At 40.2% G+C, this 24459-nt stretch overlaps 1 protein-coding gene across 8 annotated transcripts in view; it reads right to left on the reverse strand.

Annotated features, from left to right (window-relative positions):
• The window catches only part of DYNC1I1 (dynein cytoplasmic 1 intermediate chain 1), a 343604-nt gene that overhangs the window by 129221 nt on the left and 189924 nt on the right, over positions 1-24459 (reverse strand). For 4 of the 8 annotated variants that reach the window (XM_060108140.1, XM_060108137.1, XM_060108135.1 and 1 more), the window contains 3 exons: positions 10149-10238; positions 3413-3575; positions 1318-1417 (listed from right to left, as the gene is read on the reverse strand). In XM_060108140.1, coding sequence (XP_059964123.1) covers positions 1318-1417; positions 3413-3575; positions 10149-10238 — 353 coding nt within the window. Of the gene's footprint in view, positions 1-1317; positions 1418-3412; positions 3579-10148; positions 10239-24459 lie in introns of all 8 variants that reach the window. The other 4 variants (XM_060108139.1, XM_060108136.1, XM_060108133.1 and 1 more) reach the window with 1 other exon arrangement.

Genomic DNA, 24459 nt, shown 5'->3' on the forward strand with positions numbered 1-24459 from the left:
ATTATTCCCAATAAAAGCACAGACTATAAGAAAACAGAAACTGCACTGTGTATAAATGCCCAGTACTTATCATTCCTATTTCCCTCATTGCTATTATGTCATTGTCATTACAGGAGGGGACATAGCATGGTGATCAAGAATGTGAGCTCAGGAGTCAGACCACCTGAGTTCATATTCTGACCTCACCACAATTAGGCTGTGTGCCTTTATGTGCATTAAGTAACTACCCAGTGCTGGGTAAATTATACACTAATTGAGTAGGCCATTAAATTGGCTTTTGGTAAATCTGCCTGCTTTCACTACGAATGCTACACTGGGGAGTTTAGATTTTTTTTTTCTTGCAGGCAATAGGGAGTTTTAATCCAGGGAGTGAAGTGATCAGATGTGCATTTTTAGAAAGGTTATTTGGCTAGATGTCTAGAGGGAAAACTATAGGTGGACAAGTTTGGATGTAGAAAGAACATAAGAAGGTTAGCAATACTACAGGTGTAAGATGATGAACATATGAGTGGCAAAACGGACAGTCTTGGTGACAGACTGGGTCTGGGAGATAAGGGAGAGAAAGTTTCTAATGTTAACGACGAAAGTTTTGTTTTAGGTCCTTGGGTATATTGTGATGGCTTTAACATAGAATAGAGGAGGCAAAAAAGGATTTCAGATGTGTGGAAATAATGAGTTAGTGATTAGTTTGCGATTCTACGGGACATCTGAATGGATCTGTCTGGTGTGTAAAGTGGAATTCAGGAGGGAGATTGGGTGGGGGATAGAAAAAGGCTGTCCACGTGGTTGTTGAATCCATAGCAGTGGAAGAGATCTCCCACAGAGAGCATGTCGAGAAGAGTAAAGGTTGAGGGTGTGACCACGAGGACCACGAGGACCACGAGGGTAGGAGAGGAAAAAGAAGTCTTGGAGGAATTCGAGAACTGAAAGAGAGTCGAGTTGTGGAACTCAGAGGAAGGATAATATTTTTACAAGTATGGGGAAGTCAACAAAGCTGGATGACAAAGAAAGGTCAGGGCAGATTAAGGTTTAAAAATATCCACAGGATTTGACAAGTAGGAAATCATTGGTGACCTTAGTGAGAGCAGTTTCATGGACAGAATGGCCTGGCTCCTTGTCTGGTACCTAGTAAGTACTCAATGTGTATGAATAATAGAGTGCAAATTTTAAACTGAAACTTCAGTAAAATGAGAAAGAAAACCAATAGGCACAGAAAAATAATTGCAAGTTAGTGAACATATCCAAAATAGTGGAGCAATTCTCTCTTATTTTTTTAAAATACAAGTCCAGTTTGTCCCATCCAGCAACAATTCTTACCTGGAGAGACCAGTCCATACAAGTGACTACTCGGTGCTTGGACCAATGCTCATCATAGAACTGACGATTGAAAGAAAGGTTGGCTCCAGCCTGGACATCCCTAGGAGGGTTTAAACATCAAAGACAAATATGATGCTTCAAAACGGGGCTTTATCTCTAGTGCTCATACTGAAAGAATGAAATGGAAAGAGCACGGTGCACAATACTCTCTAAAGCCAAAGCATCAATTTAGACAGCAAACTCTGATCATAAATGAACTAAAGGTGGTCTCCTTTCTGCAAAGCTCTCTCTAACCTGGCCCAGAAAAGGTCCACATGTTGTTCCAAGCCTGGTGTGAAATGTCAAATTTGTTTCAGGTTCCTATCTTGAGCAGTTCTAAAGCATTCTCCTCCCCCTAATAAGCTCTGCCTTGAATCAGAGTTTACAAGAAATTTCCCAGCTCGCATGGAAGCACAGCACATTTGGAGATTCTTTGGTATCAATATCACCTTATCTGGCCTTAGACCAGAAATGATATGCATGTTTCTCTTTACCTGTAATTTCTGATTGAAGGTGGCAGTTGCCTCCTTGCTCAATAGCAAGTGAAAAGTTCCACCGTTGAGACAGGCCTGCTGGGGAGTGAGGGATTCACCAAGCACCTTATATACTTAACACAGACCAAAATATCATCTGGGTGGAGGAAGATTACACTTTGGCTAGTGTTTACTTGGCTGATATTCAACTGGCTGCAAAACCTCCTCTGAAGAACTCTGCACTAGTCATGCATTTGCTCCACAAGACTGAGTGTTTAAATTGAGTCATACTTGTTCTGTGTCAGCAGCTATGGGATCTGCATAAAAAGCTGCCTATACTCCTTGAGCTTCAGTTCAGGAATTCTTCCACACTCACCTTTTTTTTCTGTTCATTTGCTTCATTCCATTGCCTTGCATCCTGTATCACTTGTCCTATATAGTTCTTGTTCAGATTGGGTGACTTGACCTCAGATTAGGTATTTGGGCTCCAAGCAGCTGACTTACTGACTTTTTTTTTCCCCTGCTAACCTTTCCTCAGCTCCACCACTGCAAACTCAGGCAAGAGGTACATGCACCCAAATATCTGCCAGGAACCCAGTATAACACTGTGCCAGGCACCCAGAGGGAAAGAGGACTCAGAAAACTAACTGAGCCATAGAGTAATGGCTTTTTAAAAGAAAACAAATATAACACATATATTCAAAATGTTATTCTCTTTGATGTAGTCTAACAATGCTGTCAACTGTTTAGAACATTTTTAGAATTCCCTTTTGAAACTGTTTTCAGAGCCACTGTTACATTGCCTTGAGCATCTTCAATGATGATAGGTTGGCCTTTGACAATGTATTTGAATTTTAGAAGTAGTAAGATGTCAGGTCTAATGAAAAAGGCAGGTAATCTCATCTTTTCACATTGTTCTTGGCCAAAAGAAATTGGTGGCTAAAAACCAGCTATATCTCTCACAAAGCTCATAAAGTGCCTCCAATTATCCACATGAAGATGGTTGACAGCCCCTGCCGAATATAATACATATGTTGCAGTCACAGGGAAAGTCACTTGGGGCCATTTACTTCTAATGGTTAGTTAAAAGTAAATGGCACTTGTATTTCCTAAAAGGCACATACACATAATCTTATGGCATCAAAAGAGGAAAGAGTTCCCAGTCTCTGTTTGCTGTCTCCCACATCAGTTAAGGTCTCCCATATCTCATGTTTATTTTCTTCGGCTTCCTGTTTGCTTAGACATCAAAAATAGATCTACTGGATATAACACAAATCTCCTTTTGCTGCTTATGTTTTCTCAGAGGACAATGTACATGACTCTGCCAGTCTCTATCACCTGGACTGTTCCCCAGATATCAAGTTCAAAAGCATTTCATGGAAGCACATGATAATTACAAGGAAACTCTAAGCCAGAAGTCATAACCAAAGCCCTTAGTCAAAGCTGTTCAGCAAGATCAGCTCTGGAATTTCATTCTCCTCTGATTTGTTAGGCTTGGAACTTGCCTACTCAAAACATAAGTGAATTTAGAATCAACAGATAACTTATCACAGTATTTTTTTAAATGCACACAAGAAACTAACCCATCTTTTTCCTCTAACTCTCGACCACTATAGTCAAAGAAGATATCGGAGTCTTCTGCCAGCGCTCTTTCAATTACTCGTATTGTCCGATCAAAAAAGATGAGAAATTCCTCTGAGTGAAGGATCTGCTGTTTTTCTTCCTCTGTCAGCTCCCTTGGAGGAGCTACTTATGTAAAAGAGATTGTTGGGAAAGAAAAAAAAAAAGGGATAATTAAAACATTTCAAGAGGAATCCAACTCTTGAAAGACATTGCTTATCAAAAAAGTGATAAGACACAGTGAAATAAACCATTGTTAATATTAATTCTAAATTACTCTTAAGTTCACACCAAAGGTTTTTGCAGATGTCTTCACTGACAATGTTACAAAAAGGTTTCATATCTGGACTAATTACTATTTTGAAGAGTTGAAAAATATTACAAATGAAAATGATTGGTGTGTTTTAACAATGAGTTCTGAACGTTATTTTCTTTAGAACTGAACTTGAAAAACAGCTCAAATAGTACATAATAGAGAAATCTATAAAACCATGTATATTAGATTGTAAAGCTGTGCATACTAAATAATTAAGAACTATCTATAATATGATCTAGATAGCACCTTTCCTCTTTCTACTGATAAATTCATTTTATTTTAGATAGTTACTTGATAAGGCTGATTGATTGTTATATAGATTCTCCTCAAAAACTGAAACGTGTCCTTCCAAACCCACCTTTACCCAAGATATCGTCTGCGGGGCTTCCCTGGTGGTGCAGTGGTTGAGAGTCTGCCTGCTAATGCAGGGGACATGGGTTCAAGCCCTGGTCTGGGAGGATCCTACATGCCGCGGAGCAACTAAGCCCGTGAGCCGCAACTAGTGAGCCTGCGCGTCTGGAGCCTGTGCTCCGCAACGGGAGAGGCCACGATAGTGAGAGGCCCATGCACTGCGATGAAGAGTGGCCCCCACTTGCCACAACTAGAGAAAGCCCTCGCACAGAAACGAAGACCCAACACGGCCATAAATAAAATAAATAAATTAAAAAAAAAAAAAAAAAAAAAAGCTGCCCTCCCAGAGGGGGCTCTTAAAAAAAAAAAGATATCGTCTGCTTTTAAACAAACACATGGAACAAATAAATGCTATAAGACACCTCATAATTGTTATTATGCCTTACTTTTCCAGCATGATTAATCTTTTAAGACTAAATTTGAAGATACAAAATAAGGCAAAGAGAGATTAAATAACTAGCAATATGTCATAGTGTCTGAAAGTCAGCTCACCTCAGAGTCATGATTAGGTTATATAAACTGTTCCTTCAGTAGCAGGGTTTACAGAAAACTATAGAGGAAGGATTAGGAATCCCCCAGAGTGAGAAGTCCCTAAGGGCAGAAACTGTCAGCTGAACCTTTGTGGTTCTCCAGGAACCCCAGTTCCACTTTTGTGCAGAGAGACTTCAATAAACATTTGATCAATTACCCTTCCAGTAGGACCAGAAGCTCCTGGAGTTTAAGCTACAAGAGGAGGGTAGTGCATTAAAACCATAGGGGTCCCTGGTGGAATGACTCACCCACAGGATTTCCCAAACACTTCCACAACCATCCTCATAACCAGGACTGATTTCTACCTGGCCACGTGGTCAGAGGAATCATTTAGGTACAGCCACCTATAGCATAATGTTTTATGGAAGTGTTATTTGATTTGATTAATGGTATCTTGAAGCCACTGTCCTGAGAAATCTGAACTGTCAAGAAGCCCTCCTGCAGAGCCATCGAAGTAGATCTCAAGTTTTAATGTTCATAATGTCTCTCCCCTTCTGGCCTCCCCTCCCCTGCCCCAGATTGAAAGACAGAAGGGTCTGGAAAGACTCCAGGGTCTGTATTTGTACAAGAAATTAGAATGATTATGACGTAGTTGATTCACACCTTGAGAGATGGAAAAACATGATTCATCCACTACAGCAGAAGATTATCTCCAAATACAGTTCACCCCAGTGTTTCTAGCAGCCGTAAATATAGCCGGAAATATTTCTTTGTTGCTGAAGTCTCCAGAGCCCTAAATGTGCCCACATGTATTGGGACTCTCCAAAAACCTCCATCAACATCTGCTGAGCAAGCTGCACAGACACTACTTTGAGAAATGGTGAAGTGGGCAATGTGTAAACTGTAAATAACAAGAACTCTATAAAACCAACCTGGAATCCAAAAGTTACTCCGCCATTTCCTAGCTTGGATTCTTTAATCAGTGAAAGCTCTCTAAGCCGCAGTGTTATCCATAAAATGAGGCAATGATACCTAAACTTTAAGTCTGGTTTAAGACTTAAATATACTGACAAATAGTTCAGCATTCAATAATTAACAGTTATATATAATTTGTCTACTTTCTAAAACACCCATAAATGAGGCATTTGAATTTTTTCACCTTGATATAAGTTCAAGAAAACGGTAAAACTACTAAATGTAACTAGGTAAAGGGGAAAATGCTAGGGTCCTTTTGTTTTGGTCAGTACTGTTATATAAATAAATAAACTTCACTAAACAAGGACGCTACAGGACCAAGAAGAATGTCTTATTTTAAAAGCTTCATTCGGCTTTTGTCACTGCTGATGGATGACTTGAGACACACCTGAAATTAAGCAGAGAAATAGGAATTTTTTCCCTTTATTCCTGTTTTTACATTTAAAAAATATCTATTCTATTCTCTGTTTATCTTTTTGAGCTACTTGTATTCCACCTGTATATTTCCTTACAGGTCCATTACCTTGAATAAAAAACAGTTCCTGTGTAATTTTCTGTAATCTTTTTCTTCCCTGTAGCTTACTGTCATTTTGATCTCAGCTTTCAAGACATACAACTTCTTCTCTAAGAGAAACATAAATGGCTGATCAAAGTGTATTTGAAGAGGCCAAGTTCAGGTAAGTGAAGCAGTAGCGTCTCCAGATATTATGTTTGGCAATACAATATTTCGCTTGAAATTAAATTGCTACTGAAGCAAAACAAAGAACATATTTTATATTAAGCTTTGATGTCTAACAGGGATCAAATGACATGATTTGTTAGCACAAAATAATAAGATGCATGTGCAGATGAGTACTTTTTAAAAGTCATGAACAATATTCAACTCAGGAGTTAAACAGAGCTATAGTTATTTTCACTAAAACCCCAAACCTCTCATATTTAAAAGTCTTTAAGTTGATGTGTTATTACAATGTAATGAAAACATAATGGAGTATCCAGGAACCACAACCAAAATCTGTATTTGGAGGTAAAACCTCTCCAGACATCATATTTCATGAAAAAAAATTAGTTGATTAATGGAGTCCACAAAATTTAAAATATAAGCATAAACAATTAAAATCAGAATTGTATTACTCCAGGAGAGACCACAAATTCTCCCTAAAATCTCTGTTTCTTCAGCTTTTCCCTATCCCTGGAACCTAAAGAATTATTTTCAACATCTTCTCTGCATAAAAAGGTAGGAAGTAATTTAATAGCAACAGGCATAACAGAGCAAAACAAGGGCAATGATAATGTTTGATTTTTCTTACAAGTTAAGCAGAAATTGCTATTATAGCAGGTTTGTTGTTTGTTTTTGCAACATGGAGTATTTCTGCCAAGAGCTAACAATATTTTATGCATTTAAAGTGACTTTTTTTAAGAAATAAAGATTCTTCAGGAAAAGTAGTACACATGGATATGACTTACATATGAGCCAATGACAGAACAATTTTCAAACTTACCAAAATTTACCTGAACAGTTTATATTTAGCTTGAATAAGAAGCATGAAAACAATGTACTAGAGTCATGAAACTCAAAGTTTAGAGAACTGCCTAATTCTATGAATTCATGGCCTGCAAAATTAAAATCTAGTATGAATTTTATTTTAGGGTCTACTTTTAATTCTTTTTATTATAGAAAGGTTAATTAGTCTTGGTATTGTACCTGAAAATACTTTTTTATGTGTCTCTCATGTTGATTCTATCCTATTTGTTATGCTTCTTAAGTTTTCTTATTGACCTGAATGTGTACTTTTTCAATTTCTTTTTGATTTACTCTATTTACTAGACACTATATCTTTTGATTTCTAGAGTTCCTGGATTTTTTTTTTCTGTAAAAATGTAAAATCCGTAATGGAATCCACAATTTATATTGAGTATTTTACAATCTCATCTTTAGGTCAAAAGTAATTTTTTAAATATCCATTTCAGAAATGTCTTGCCTTGTTTCAATGATGTAGCTTTAATTTCAATATAAAAATTACATCTTTTAAATATTTTTCAATAATATATCAAAAAGATTAAAAAATAAATAAGTAAACCCACATAACTTAAATATTAAATCAGATTAAATAGGGACAGTAGCTCTTACTGAATTTTACAGTGAAATCAGTTCAAAAACAAGGGCAAGAAAACCAAACCAAACTAATAAAGAATGATGTCCTTCTCTGAAGTTAATGTGAGGTTTATGAGTTAATGTGCATTTACAAGAGTCACGTTTCCGATTCTGTTGCTTTAAATCTCTAAACATGAAGATACTAGGACACTCACGTATAGAAATTTCCTAAAATTTTATTGAAAGCTAAAAGCTACCTGCTGTTTTCCCTACTCTGTTGTGGAAAAAAGAGTGAGAAGAGTAATAAATCAAACCCATATTTCTTTACTGTTTAATGCATTTTTGATGTCACATGGGCAAAAATGTCAAAAGCTAGTGAGCACTGATTTTTTTCCCATCTCCCCCTCAGCATTTTTTTTTTAACTCCAAAAAAGGCCAGATTTCTCAAAAATGTGTTCCCTGGTTTGAAACTGTGTATGTCAAGTTTCAGCTCAGAGCAAATGTTTATGGCTAAGTAATAAATCCCTGAAACTCAGGGTTCCTATGGAAGTGCTGACACAGCCCTGACTACCATGCAGCTGTATGAATGGCGCCACGATTGTATCTGCTAGAGATTCTTTAAAAAGTTTGCAAAATACTGTCTTGCTTAAAAAAAAAAAAAATAGCCAGAGAGAGTTTGATGCCAACATAAACATGCTTTTAACCCATTATGTGCTAATTTGCAGAAAAGCCATTAATAGAGACTTAAGATGCACGGCGCGGCAGTAACAGGAAATGCACTTTCAAACTTCTCTTGGACTTTTAACAGGACTTTAATCCATGCCATGAAGCATGAGTGAGAGTTAAAACTGGAGGGTGTTTTTGCTCAGAACTTAAGAAGGAGGTTGCAATGCTTTGCCAGAGAAGAGAATTTGGAGATTGGGGTTGGGGGGCAGGAGGGAATCCGTGCCAAGACACACAAAATACACCCTGGCTCCTATCACCCAGTACATCTTAAGGATATTTTGCAAAAAAAAAAAAAAAAAGAGGGTGAGGGTATTTTAGTAAACTTTGACTTATTTTGTCTCTTGCTACACCTGTGTTAATGATATTCTATTCACCAGCTTAAAAATATACATGTTCTTAGTAGGAGGTTTAAATGTGAACTTGCTTCAATCAAATCCTTTTAGAATCTCTCAGAAAGAGTAACTTGTGCCTTCTGTGGACGCTACTGTTAAAGATAAAGATGCTGAATCTTCTGCCTGCCTACGGCCGTACCCTAGAACTTAACAGTAATCCACCTCACTCAATGCCTGGGCAGGTTGAGGTGAGTACCTATGACCAGTACATACTCACTCCTACAAAGTCCCCGGGGACAACCATGTGCCATGCACTGCGCCAGAGCCACGGGCAAATCGAAAATTTAAAAATCAAATGAAATTCTAATTAGACTTACGTTGTTCTAAACTTGGGACATTTAGTAGGAAATATGGAAGAATCTTTTTAATCTATACTCCATTCTCATGGACACTCCATTTCTTAATAAGAATGACAATCTCAAAATTCTCTTTTTCTCCATAGGCTGAAAATCTCAAAGGGACACAAAATTAGATTTTTAGGGAAACATCAGCTATAGCATTTCTTGCCTTCTCCTTTCTTTTCTTTTTTCATTATTGTTTTCTTGTTTTTTGAAATCCAGTGCTATTACAGGAGGATGGCTTTGTGGGCAAGTGTATAGGCTTTGGAGTCAACTCCAAATCCTGGATCGTGTACTTACACATTGTGTATCCATGGGTACATTTTTAAACCTCTCTTTTCCTATTTCTCTATCTATAAAATAGGGAAAATAATAGTATCTGCTTCAAAAGGATGTTGCGAAGGGTACATATTATCTCTGGAGTGTTAAGGAGAGAGCCAAGTACCTAGTAAGCCCCTAATAAATACTAGTCATTGTTATCACTGGAGCATGTAAAGGCTGCTCCTTCTGCTATGGGCAGAGTGTGGAGGAAAACTTTTAATAGTCTAGTTAATAGTGATGATCACGGTTAATGTTTCTCTGTAGATCACACGAATAAACCTCAGAATTTAGTGACATAATAATTATACCTGCTCCTTTCCTTTACTGTTATCATTGGGAATATATGATGGCGTGAACTAGATAACACGTCAATGGATAACAAGTGTCTTATTTTACTGCTATTTAGTAATAATTTTACTGGAAATGTGACTGGATTTGTTGTTGGACTTGTGGATGGTTCGTATTTTATTTGCTTCTGTCAGTCAAAAAAATAAAGGATTACAGTTTATGTTGCTAAATGTCATGTATTGATCAATCACAGAAAACCTTCCACGCGGGAGGTATACGTTTAATTTTTACTTACCTCGATAGTCCCTTAGGTTGGTTAAAAAGACAGCAATAAAATGATGACTCAATTTAGCTCCCACACCATACCTTCCTTCACCTCCTGTGTTTTGTCTTGATTTTCCAGTTCTGAATCCTGGCCAACTTTAGGTTCTACCATTTCCTCATCATCCTCATCCTCTAGAAAAAAGAAAGAGAAAAATGCATTATATTCTTTCCTTCAAATCAAAGTGTCTGGCTGATGGTGGGAGATGGGGGCAGAGGGTAAAGTTCCAATCATAGGGCGGCTTCTAAGTAAATCAGTCCACGATGAATGCCCAAGATATACGTTCAGGAATATATGAATACATTATCTCCAAAAAGGGCCTCTTTGAAAGTACTCCACGCTTCTGAGAAAACCGCCCTGAGTCGGCACCTGCTACATCCATCTCCAGGCCCTCACCACATGGGATGTCTTGGAATTGCCTCTCTGACCTCTGAAGCTTCTTCGGAGATGGGCCAGGAACAGATCTTAAAATGTTTCCACCTGTAGCACATTCTCCACAGGGGACACCTGCTGTACAGACGACTCATTTCCAATTTCATTCTCACCAAATTAATTTGGTTTTGACCTACAGGACAGGGTTAAATACAGATCTGACCCCAGGTCAAATGCCATTGGCAAGTAAACAACCTGGGGTAGGGCCCCAAAAGTCATTGCCATTGGCCTGGGAGAAAGCAACCAACCTGAAATGGCATTTACACATTCAGAGCAGTTCATGCATTAATGTGAATTTAATGAGCACTAACAAACGGTACCAGTCGGCCACCACCTCCAGATGTTACAGTGCCCTTCCTGCCCCACGCAAATGTGCTCCTACTCTCTCTCTCTCCTCCAAAACTGCCTTTCTTGGAGGTCCCTTTCAGTGCAGAGTGCTTGAAATCATCAGTCACGGTGTAGAGGATGGAGGGGCAAGACAAAGTGTCACAAGAAAATCCAACTTACAGGAATAAAACAGTATAAAAAATCAAAACTTGCTCCCATGGTTTTTAAATATATTACCTTCACTCAAGTATTATATTGATTTCATTGGCTCAAATGGAGTTCAAAAGAAATGACTTCACTTCCTCCACCCCCATCATTCATTCATATATTCATTCATTCAACAAATATTGATATTTACAGATGTTCTATAAGATCCAAAGCTCTATGGAGAGTCCCATTTCCATCACAATAAATTCTGAGATTTATAGTAACTCAAAATTTCAGCTCTAACCACTTAGAGAATGCATTATATATGTATATTTAAATGCCCAAACAAATACGTATAGCCTGAAAAGCAGCTCTAAAAGTTCTTCATTATATTAAGCAAGTGATTTGTGGAAGGAATATCCATTTTAAAAATATGGATATATAAAGTATAGTACTGCAATTTAGATATTGAAATACAGTAATCTATATGCATGTGTGTAGATTATGGAACCAACATCATTACCTTATAATCACACTAAATACATATTGGAAAGAATGTAAAACAATTTTGAGGAAAACTGTCATTTATTATTAACACATTAACACAGTTATTACTAATGCATTATTACTAACACATACCTGTGAGACAAAAATGTGCACTTAAAATTTTGAAAAGTACACTGTTACCCAGATCTTTAGACAAATAGACCTTCAACATGTTAAGTTATAAATAACACATCTAAATCTTTATATATAAAGATATTTCTGCTATCTGCCCATTAAAAACCAGCTTGGAAGGTACTGAACAAAATATTCACCTCAACATGATGTATCTTCCTGACCCAAAGACCTAACACAAAGCCCAGTGAGGCACTAGAGAGAGGCAAGTTTCCTCTTCTGGTAAACCTTGGATGGAGAGGCAATTTTCAAAAGGCCACTAATCTGCTGGGAAGTAGCTCCATCTCTGAACCTTCTAGAGACAAGTATTTAAATCCAATGGATTCAGCAGCCGTTCCCTGGCACTTACTAAATACAAGTAAATACAACAAATGCAAAGGTGACAAAGCCCACCTTATGGGTTGAACTGTGTCCCCCTCCCCAAATTTGTATGTTGAAATCCTAACCCCCAGTACCTCAGAATGTGACCTTATTCGGAAATAGTGTCATTGCAGATATAGTTAGTTTAAGGTGAGGGCGTGCTGGAGTAGTGCGGGCACCAAGTCCAGCATGACTAGTGTCTTTATAAAAAGGGGAGATTTAAACACAGATTCACATGCAGGGAGAATGCCATTGAAGATGAAGGCAAAGACTGGGGGATGCTTCTACAAGCTGAGAAGTGCCAAGGCTTGCCAGTAAACCACCAGAGACATAGAACAGATTCTCCCTCATAGCCCTCAGAAGGAACCAACCCTGCCAACATCTTGATCTTGGAATTCTAGCTTCCATAACTGTGAGACATTCAATTTCTACCGTTTAAACTGCCCAGTTTATAGGACATTGTTATGGCAGCCCTAGCAAACTAATAAAGCCAGTAGTGTGCCTTACCTTCTATGATCTTATAATCTAGTAGAAGAGATAATGAGATATACAATAATAACAATGAATGCTTTACTTGTATCATCTAATTTATTTATCTGAATTGGTACTACCAACCTAATTTTATAGATGAGGGGACAGAGTAATTTCCCCCAAAGAAATTCCCAACCACGTTGAGCTTCAGGTTTTGTCTGGTTCTGCATGTTTTTTGTTTGTTTGTTTTGTTTTGTTTTGCGGTACGCGGGCCTCTCACTGTTGTGGCCTCTCCCGTTGCGGAGCACAGGCTCCGGACGCACAGGCTCAGCGGCCGTGGCTCATGGACCCAGGCGCTCCGCGGCAGGTGGAATCTTCCCGGACCGGGGCACGAACCTGTATCTCCTGCATCGGCAGGCGGACTCTCAACCACTGCGCCACCAGGGAAGCCCTGGTTCTGCATGTTTTGATCTGATCTGATCTTTAACCATTACGCATACTACCTCCCTACCCACAGCTGTCATGAAATAGAAATGCCGTGGAGAAAAGCCTGAAGCACAGCAGGTGCGCTGCTCAGAGGAGGGGTGTGTGGAGGCTCTCAGAGGTGGACATCACATGGTTTGCTCTCCCAGTTCCCGGAGGTCAGCGCATGTAACACTCAGCTGAGGAGAAGTTAGGTTTCACACCCTTGAGAGCTAAACAGATGGGTTGCTTTATTTATCAAAACTATATATGCCACACCCACACTCTATTCTTATTTACTTTGTGGAATACACTCTCCTGAGACCTGACCAGCAACATTTACTACAAAGCATTGCTGTATTCCTTCAGCCAGACAGATTCGCAGCTTGGGTGGGAGCAGCATTTCAAGGGAAGTAATTGGTCTGAGTTCAAGGCTGGAGTCTACCACTTGCCAGCCCCTGACTTTACATAGTTTGTAGAAACTCTCTGAGGCCTTTTTCCTCATCTGCTGAATTGGGATAATAACCCTGTCTTAAAACACAAATTTATTGTGAGAATAAACAAAAGTATTGATGTGAAATTGCTTTTTAAACCACCAGGAGAGTTGCAAACATCCATACAGAGAAACCGTCAAATAAATGTTGCCTTAGCTTGTATGTCAGAAAATATTTACTGAGCACTTACTATGTGCCAGGTGCCAGGCACAGGACAGGGAAAAAGACAGACAAAAAAAAAAAATTCTGTGCTCATGTCACGGAGCTTCCATGAGTTAGGGGAGAGAAACTGCAAACAAATAAATAAACAAAACATACACTGTGTCAGGTAAGTGGGATGGGGACAGAGAAAGCTGAAAAGGGACATTTGGCATGCTGATAAGGGGAGGAAGAGGTGAAATTTTAAATAGAGTGGTCAGGAAGGGACACACTGAGCAAAAACTTCAAGGAGTTAAGGCGTGAGCCGCGGGAAGATCTTGGGGAAGTAAAACTAACGACAAATAGATTCTTCCATCTCACTCCATAGACCCAAAGGGTGGAATAGGTCAAGGTCTAAATTACTTTATTATCAGCTCATTTGACTATGGAAAACAACTGTGTTTTTATTAGAATCACCTAGTTTGTACATTCAAATTTTTTGGTTCTTAAAACAAAGTCAGTTTCACCAAATGACTTTGGCTAGTCAGCTTTAAATAGTATCAAGTTCTCACCTTTCTCAGCTATAAGGATTTTTGTTTTAAAAAATCCTGGAAGAATCAAAAGCAACGTCATGACAGACAGTGCCACTTAGAGCTTTTAGGAAATATATTATTCTATAAGGGCCTGGCTATAAAAAGGGCTACTCTTTGCTGGGGCTAATGGCGGACTCTGGGAGGGCTCACACCAAGGAGTACTTCCCAGAACTTCTGCTTCCAATGTCCTGGTACTCACGGTGAGCCACAGCCACCTCCTGCCTCTGCAAGAGACCTTCCAGCACTAGCAGCTGTTGCCTCTGCCAGGCCTTCACTTGTCTGATGCATCATGGTGACCTCCCATCTGGTCTCCTGCCCCTTGTTTCGTCCCAGGCAGGAATAGGCCCTTCAAGAATTTGCCTTGGACTTCCGGGTAAGATGGCGGAAGAGTAAGACGCGGAGATCACCTTCCTCCCCACAGATACACCAGAAATACAGCTACACGTGGAACAACTCCTACAGAACACCTACTGAACGCTGGCAGAAGACCCCAGACCTCCCAAAAGGCAAGAAACTCCCCACATACCTGGGTAGGGCAAAGCAGAGAGATTCCCACACAGAGGAGCGGTGCCGAGCGGCACTCACCAGCCCGAGAGGCTTGTCTGCTCCCCCGCCGGGGCGGGCGGCGCTGGAGCTGAGGCTCGGGCTTCGGTCAGAGCGCAGGGAGAGGACTGGGGCTGGCGGCGAGAACTCAGCCTGAGGGGGGCTGGTGTGCCGCGGCTAGCCGGGAGGGAGTCCGGGAAAACTCTGGAGCTGCCGAAGAGGCAGGAGACTTTTTCTTCCCTCTTGGTTTCCTGGTGCGCGGGGAGAGGGGATTAAGAGCGCCGCGTAAAGCAGCTCCAGAGACGGGCGCGGGTCGCGGCTGAGGGCGCGGAGCCCAGAGACGGGTGTGGGGCGCTGGGGCTGCTGCTGCCGCCGCCAGGAGGCCTGTGTGCGAGCGCAGGTCACTGTCCACACCGCCCTTCCGGGAGCCTGTGCAGCCTGCCACTGCCGGGGTCCCGGGATCCAGGGGTGGCTTCCCTGGGAGAACGCACGGCGCGCCTCGGGCTGGTGCAACGTCACGCCGACCTCTGCCGCTGCAGGCTCGCCCCGCACTCCGTGCCCCTCCCTTCCGCCCGGCCTGGGTGAGCCAGAGTCCCCGAAGAGGCTGCTCCTTTAACCCTGTCCTGTCTGAGCGAAGAGCAGACGCCCTCCGGCGACCTACACGCAGAGGCGGGGCCAAATCCAAAGCTGAGACCCAGGAGCTGTGAGAACAAAGAAGAGAAAGGGAAACCTCTCCCAGCAGCCTCAGAAGCAGCGGATTAAAGCTCCACAATCAACTTCATGTACCCTGCATCTGTGGAATACATGAATAGACAACAAATCATCCCAAGTTGAGGAGCCAGGAGTCAGTGCTGTGCCTCTGAGGTGGGAGAGCCAACTTCAGGACACTGGTCCACAAGAGACCTCCCAGCTCCACATAATATCAAACGGCGAAAATCTTCCAGAGATCTCCATCTCAACACCAGCACCCAGCTTCACTCAACGACCAGCAAGCTACAGTGCTGGACACCCTATGCCAAACAACTAGCAAGACAGGAACACAACGCCACCCATTAGCTGAGAGGCTGCCTCAAATCATAAAAAGTCCGCAAACACCCCAAAACACACCACCAGACGTGGACCTGCCCACCAGAAAGACAAGATCCAGCCTCATCCACCAGAACACAGGCAGTAGTCCCCTCCACCAAGAAGCCTACACAACCCACTAAACCAACCTTAGCCACTGGGGACAGACACCAAAAACAACGGGAACTACGAACCTGCAGCCTGCAAAGAGGAGACCCCAAACACAGTAACATAAGCAAAATGAGAAAACAGAAAAACACACAGCAGGAGAAGGAGCAAGATAAAAACCCACCAGACCTAACAAATGAAGAGGTAATAGGCAGTCTATCTGAAAAAGAATTCAGAATAATGATGGTAAAGATGATCCAAAATCTTGGAAATAGAATAGACAAAATGCAAGAAACAGTTAACAAGGACCTAGAAGAACTAAAGACGAATCAAGCATCGATTAAAAACACAATAAATGAAATAAAAAATACTCTAGATGGGATCAATAGCAGAATAACTGAGGCAGAAGAATGGATAAGTGAGGTGGAAGATAAAATAGTGGAAATAACTGCTGCACAGCAAAATAAAGAAAAAAGAATGAAAAGAACAGAGGACAGTCTCAGAGACCTCTGGGACAACATTAAACGCACCAACATTCGAATTATAGGGGTTCCAGAAGAAGAAGAGAAAAAGAAAGGGACTGAGAAAATATTTGAAGAGATTATAGTTGAAAACTTCCCTAATATGGGAAAGGAAATAGTTAATCAAGTCCAGGAGGCACAGAGAGTCCCATACAGAATAAATCCAAGGAGAAATACACCAAGACACATATTAATCAAACTGTCAAAAATTAAACACAAAGAAATCATATTAAAAGCAGCAAGGCAAAAACAACAAATAACACACAAGGGAATCCCCATCAGGATAACAGCTGATCTCTCAGCAGAAACTCTACAAGCCAGAAGGGAGTGGCAGGACATACTTAAAGTGATGAAGGAGAAAAACCTGCAACCAAGATTACTCTACCCAGCAAGGATCTCATTCAGATTTGATGGAGAAATTAAAACCTTTACAGACAAGCAAAAGCTGAGAGAGTTCAGCACCACCAAACCAGCTTTACAACAAATGCTAAAGGAACTTCTCTAGGCAAGAAACACAACAGAAGGAAAAGAACTACAATAACGAACCCAAAACAATTAAGAAAATGGGAATAGGAACATACATATCAATAATTACCTTAAATGTAAATGGACTAAATGCTCCCACCAAAAGACACAGACTGGCTGAATGGATACAAAAACAAGACCCATATATATGCTGTCTACAAGAGACCCACTTCAGACCTAGAGACACATACAGACTGAAAGTAAAGGGATGGAAAAAGATATTCCATGCAAATGGAAACCAAAAGAAAGCTGGAGTAGCAATTCTCATATCAGACAAAATAGACTTTAAAATAAAGACTACTAGAAGAGACAAAGAAGGACACTACATAATGATCAAGGGATCAATCCAAGAAGAAGATATAACAATTGTAAATATTTATGCACCAAACATAGGAGCACCTCAATACATAAGGGAAATATTAACAGCCATAAAAGGAGAAATCGACAGTAACACAATCATAGTAGGGGACTTTAACACCCCACTTTCACCAATGGACAGATCATCCAAAATGAAAATAAATAAGGACACACAAGCTTTAAATGATACATTAAACAAGATGGACTTAATTGATATTTATAGGACATTCCATCCAAAAACAACAGAATACACATTTTTCTCAAGTGCTCATGGAACATTCTCCAGGATAGATCATATCTTGGGTCACAAATCAAGCCTTGATAAATTTAAGAAAATTGAAATTGTATCAAGTATCTTTTCCGACCACAATGCTATGAGACTAGATATCAATTACAGGAAAAGAGCTGTAAAACATACAAACACATGGAGGCTAAACAATACACTACTTAATAACGAAATGATCACTGAAGAAATCAAAGAGGAAATTAAAAAATACCTAGAAACAAATGACAATGGAGACACGACGACCCAAAACCTATGGGATGCAGCAAAAGCAGTTCTAAGAGGGAAGTTTATGGCAATACAATCCCACCTTAAGAAACAGGAAATATCTCGAATAAACAACCTAACCTTGCACCTAAAGCAATTAGAGAAAGAAGAACAAAAACATCCCAAAGTTAGCAGAAGGAAAGAAATCATAAAAATCAGATCAGAAATAAATGAAAAAGAAATGAAGGAAACGATAGCAAAGATCAATAAAACTAAAAGCTGGTTCTTTGAGAAGATAAACAAAATTGATAAACCATTAGCCAGACTCATCAAGAAAAAAAGGGAGAAGACTCAAATCAATAGAATTAGAAATGAAAAAGGAGAAGTAACAACTGACACTGCAGAAATACAAAAGATCATGAGAGATTACTATAAGCAACTCTATGCCAATAAAATGGACAACCTGGAAGAAATGGACAAATTCTTAGAAATGCACAACCTGCCAAGACTGAATCAGGAAGAAATAGAAAATATGAACAGACCAATCACAAGCACTGAAATTGAAACTGTGATAAAAAATCTTCTGACAAACAAAAGCCCAGGACCAGATGGCTTCACAGGCGAATTCTATCAAGCATTTAGAGAAGAGCTAACACCTATCCTTCTCAAACTCTTCCAAAATATAGCAGAGGGAGGAACACTCCCAAACTCATTCTACGAGGCCACCATCACCTTGATACCAAAACCAGACAAGGATGTCACAAAGAAAGAAAACTACAGGCCAATATCACTGATGAACATAGATGCAAAAATCCTCAACAAAATACTAGCAAACAGAATCCAACAGCACATTAAAAGGATCATACACCATGATCAAGTGGGGTTTATTCCAGGAATGCAAGGATTCTTCAATATACGCAAATCAATCAACATGATACACCATATTAACAAACTGAAGGAGAAAAACCATATGATCATCTCAATAGATGCAGAGAAAGCTTTTGACAAAATTCAACACCCATTTATGATAAAAACCCTGCAGAAAGTAGGCATAGAGGGAACTTTCCTCAACATAATAAAGGCCATATATGACAAACCCACAGCCAGCATCATCCTCAATGGTGAAAAACTGAAACCATTTCCACTAAGATCAGGAACAAGACAAGGTTGCCCACTCTCACCACTCTTATTCAACATAGTTTTGGAAGTTTTAGCCACAGCAATCAGAGAAGAAAAGGAAATAAAAGGAATCCAAATGGGAAAAGAAGAAGTAAAGCTGTCACTGTTTGCAGATGACATGATACTATACATAGAGAATCCTAAAGATGCTACCAGAAAACTACTAGAGCTAATCAATGAATTTGGTAAAGTTGCAAAATTAATGCACAGAAATCTCTGGCATTCCTATATACTAATGATGAAAAATCTGAAAGTGAAATCAAGGAAACACTCCCATTTACCATTGCAACAAAAAGAATAAAATATCTAGGAATAAACCTACCTAAGGAGACAAAAGACCTGTATGCAGAAAATTATAAGACACTGATGAAAGAAATTAAAGATGATACAAATAGATGGAGAGATGTACCATGTTCTTGGATTGGAAGAATCAACATTGTGAAAATGACTCTACTACCCAAAGCAATCTACAGATTCAATGCAATACCTATCAAACTACCAATGGCATTTTTCACAGAACTAGAACAAAAAATTTCACAATTTGTATGGAAACACAAAAGACCCCGAATAGCCAAAGCAATCTTGAGAACGAAAAATGGAGCTGGAGGAATCAGGCTCCCTGACTTCAGACTATACTACAAAGCTACAGTAATCAAGACAGTATGGTACTGGCACAAAAACAGAAAGATAGATCAATGGAACAGGATAGAAAGCCCAGAGATAAACCCACGGACATATGGTCACCTTATCTTTGACAAAGGAGGCAGGAATGTACAGTGGAGAAAGGACAGTCTCTTCAATAAGTGGTGCTGGGAAAACTGGACAGGGACATGTAAAAGTATGAGATTAGATCACTCCCTAACACCATACACAAAAATTAGCTCAAAATGGATTAAAGACCTAAATGGAAGGCCAGACACTATCAAACTCCTAGAGGAAAACATAGGCAGAACACTCTATGACATAAATCACAGCAAGATCCTTTTTGACCCACCTCCTAGAGAAATGGAAATAAAGACAAAAATAAACACATGGGACCTAATGAAACTTCAAAGCTTTTGCACAGCAAAGGAAACCATAAACAAGACGAAAAGACAACCCTCAGAATGGGAGAAAATATTTGCAAATGAAGCAACTGACAAAGGATTAATCTCCAAAATTTATAAGCAGCTCATGCAGCTCAATAGCAAAAAAACAAACAACCCAATCCAAAAATGGGCAGAAGACCTAAATAGACATTTCTCCACAGAAGATATACAGACAGCCAACAAACACATGAAAGGATGCTCAACATCTTTACTCATTAGAGAAATGCAAATCAAAACTACAATGAGATATCATCTCACACCAGTCAGAATGGCCATCATCAAAAAATCTAGAAACAATAAATGCTGGAGAGGGTGTGGAAAAAAGGGAACACTCTTTTTTTTTTTTTTTCTTTTTGCGGTATGCGGGCCTCTCACTGTTGTGGCCTCTCCCGTTGCGGAGCACAGGCTCCGGATGCGCAGGCCCAGCGGCCATGGCTCACGGGCCCAGCCGCTCCGCGGCATATGGGATCCTCCCAGACCGGGGCACGAACCCGTATCCCCTGCATCGGCAGGCGGACTCTCAACCACTGCGCCACCAGGGAGGCCCAAAAAAGGGAACACTCTTGCACTGCTGGTGGGAATGTGAATTGGTACAGCCACTATGGAGAACGGTATGGAGGTTCCTTAAAAAACTACAAATAGAACTACCATATGACCCAGCAATCCCACTACTGGGCATATACCCTGAGAAAACCATAATTCAAAAAGAGACATGTACCAAAATGTTCATAGCGGCCCTATTTACAATAGCCCGGAGATGGAAACAACCTAAGTGTCCATCATCGGATGAATGGGTAAAGAAGATGTGGCACATATATACAATGGAATATTACTCAGCCATAAAAAGAAATGAAATTGAGCTATTTGTAATGAGGTGGATGGACCTAGAGTCTGTCATACAGAGTGAAGTAAGTCAGAAAGAGAAAGACAAATACTGTATGCTGACACATATATATGGAATTTAAGAAAAAAATGTCATCAAGAACATAGGGGTAAGACAGGAATAAAGACACAGACCTACTAGAGCATGGACTTGAGGATATGGGGAGGGGGAAGGGTAAGCTGTGACAAAGTGAAAGAGCGGCATGGACATATATACACTACCAAACGTAAGGTAGATAGCTAGTGGGAAGCAGCCGCATAGCACAGGGAGATCAGCTCGGTTCTTTGTGACCGCCTGGAGGGGTGGGATAGGGAGGGTGGGAGGGAGACGCAAAAGGGAGGGGATATGGGAACATATGTATATGTATAACTGATTAAATTTGTAAAATAAAAAAAATAAAAAAATGTAAAAAAAAAAAAAGGGCTAGATTGTGATAGAAGTGTGTTAGTTTATTTTTGAAGTAGGTGGGGAAATAGCAGGTTATCTAATTCTTTAAATAGAAAATACTTGCCCAGAGAGTATGTTTTCAATGAGTTCTTTTTTTTTTCCAATGAGTTCTTAAATGAGTTCTTATAATATGTGTAAAGTCCCATAATGAGATACTGTGAATAAAAGAGAAATAAATTTAAAAAACAGTACCTGCCTTTTTAAAGTAGTTACAAACCAGCTGTAGGCATTAATTTTTAGTGGCCACAGAATTCTTCGTCTATCATCCTTTTAAAGACAGAAAGTGAGTGTTTCAGTGGATTTGTTAAGGAAATAAAACACAAGAGACTGGTTTGTTTCTCTGCATACTGATATGTTTGCCTTGCTCAGCAAAGAGAGTATATTTTTCTTTAAGACTCTGGTTTCCTTTCTGGTGCAATTGGAATTACTTCTGTTGAAACCATTTTCGAAACAGTTAAATAACTTTACAGAAAAGGATTTATGCAGAACCGCTACAGACTACTGATATGTGAGTTGTGCTACTAGTTCATACCCAGTTACATTTCCTCTGAGATTGGAGGGAAAAAAATTACCACCCATGTACAGTTTCCTGTACCAGGTACACAAGAGAAATTAAACTACTGGCAGAAGTTAATTGCCTGTCAGCCCAAGGGGCTAATTTCAAACAACAGCATCTTTTAGAAATTATTTTATTTAGCACCCAAATTCTACCGTCTGCAGTTGTTGCCTTCTTTCTCCCTAGTTGGAAAAAAGTTTGCTCATCACTGTCCTCCTTCCTTAAGATTTTCTCAAGGTCTAAACACAAGTAATTGCATGTTTGGCAGCAATTATACATAACACACTTAGCACAAGGCCTCACCCCTTATATGAGCTCCCAAAAGGTTAGTTTCCTCCACCAGTTAGAATGAAGTCAATGTCACCAATTTGAATACGCCACAGTCCTCTGAGTGTCGAGCTGCTCTGATGGCCTCACACATTTGAGACTTTGGAAAGGAAGTGCAGGGGACCGTTCGTCACTGTTGGCAATATAACATCAAAACCCCTTTCTGTCTTGGCGGGGCGGGATTCCCCTTGCACTACTGTTGTATTGGCGCCTTGCTGGACCCTACTTTATTCTCCTGATGCCCTGGAGAGACATTTTCCTGCTCTCCATTTCCTGGTGACCAGGACACAGGCAGGATCTGGACAGTGTCCTAACAGGGGCTTTGCTCCTAACAGGGGCTTTGTCTCTGGAGCCAGGAGGCAAAGCTGAGGGGACAGTTAGGATTAACGAGGGGCAACATGCAGCGGTGTCTGACATCCCGGCCAGACTACTCCAGAGCTCCACGGTCTGGGTTCCCTTGGCCTTGCCCTTTTCCAAACCTGTTCCTTCTGCCTCCTATTGATTCTGTGAGTACCAGATGTCCTTCCAATAAATCTCACTAGAGGTGGTGTCAGCACCAGATTTCCTTCCAGTAAATCCCACTGGACTGGGTGCCTGCTGCTTGCAACCAGAATCCCGAGTGATATGGGGTGGCCCTCTGTGAAGAGAAGGGCTTGCATTTTATGAGGTCAGTGGGTTCTTGCTTTCCCCAGCTCTCTCAGGGCCTGCAAAACCCCGGCATAAGAGGGTTTGAGTGCCTGGCCTGAGCCCTTGACACCCGGCTCCTGGCTTTTCACAAGGGGGCTGTGGCCTCATGGAGGACCGCTAAGTCAGGTCAGGGGGGGAAGGACAGCAGGGAGCAGAGTGGGCCATCTCACTACATCCTTCTCGAATTACCATATGACTTCGAATCCAACAAGCCAAAGACTGTAAGATACACAATTACTTTATGTACCACTAAGAAAACTGATTACTGCTAATTAAACTATAACATACATCAATTCCAATGTGAAAAATTGTGAATGTTGAAATTGATAAAATAATTAGTGGCTTAGAAATGAATAGAACACTAGCTTCCAAAAGATAAAAGGGTGGCAAGAACACAGAGTCAATTCTAAATCAAACTTACTGCTGTGCTACTGTTGGTGAACAGACTTGGCGAGATACAAAAGCTCTTTTTTGGTTTTTTGTGTTTTAGATGTATTGCCCTTAACTTAAGAGCAAATGCCCTAGTCACTTTTATATAAGTCTATGTATGGCTATGTCAGATAGGGATTCTTTTTATAACATATTTAAAATTTTTTATAGAAAAACAGAGTTAATCTCTCAGATTAAAATTTATTTTTGATTTAAAAAATAATTCACCCTAATGAAGATATTCTTTGCAGTTCTGTCTTCAGCTTCATCTTTTCTCATATCAAATGCCACTCTGGATAATATTTACATCTGTCTTCCATCATCACCCACAAATGGATGTCTCCTGCCAAGATATCCCTTCTAGGCTCCAGATTCTGTATTGTACATTCCAACATGAATGTCCCCCAGGCACCTCTCACTTGACATGTTCAAAGCAGAACTCCCACCTTCCGCTGAGATCTGCTCCTTTGACTACATTCTCCATCCCACCTATGGTACCACCTTACACACAGGTTCACAGTTGGATATCACAGTACCACCTTTAATTCATCTTTTCCATCAGAGCTTATGGGGTCTCTAAGTCCTTTCAATTCCTCCTCCAAAATCTGTCTTAAATCCACCTCTGTCTTTTCTGCACTGCCCTCATCCAGGCCATTGCCATCTCTCTCCTGGAGTACTACAATAGCCTTTTGACTGTTCTTTCTACTACTACCAGTCTTGCTCTGCATTTCTAGTAGTTTCATTTTTATTTAAAAAATACATCTGTTTATCCTCTCTCCACCAAAAAAAATTCTGTAGTTTCCTATAAATTTCAGTATAAAACCCCGTAACTTCTTGTCTCTTCTACCTCAATTTGCATTTTGGACAACGCACAACCACCCAAAATCCCAGTAGGTACATGCCTCAAAGGCAATGCGCGTTATTTTTTTCTGTCTGTCTTGGTCTTCCCTCCAATGTCCAGGAGGTGATTATTACTAACTCTTTGTGATGCATCTCTGGAGCTTTAACACTTCCCCCCAAGCAGATTTGTTGACCCCTTCCATTGTTC

Source organism: Mesoplodon densirostris, chromosome 9, assembly GCF_025265405.1.
Source record: "Mesoplodon densirostris isolate mMesDen1 chromosome 9, mMesDen1 primary haplotype, whole genome shotgun sequence".
Taxonomy (NCBI): domain Eukaryota; kingdom Metazoa; phylum Chordata; class Mammalia; order Artiodactyla; family Ziphiidae; genus Mesoplodon; species Mesoplodon densirostris.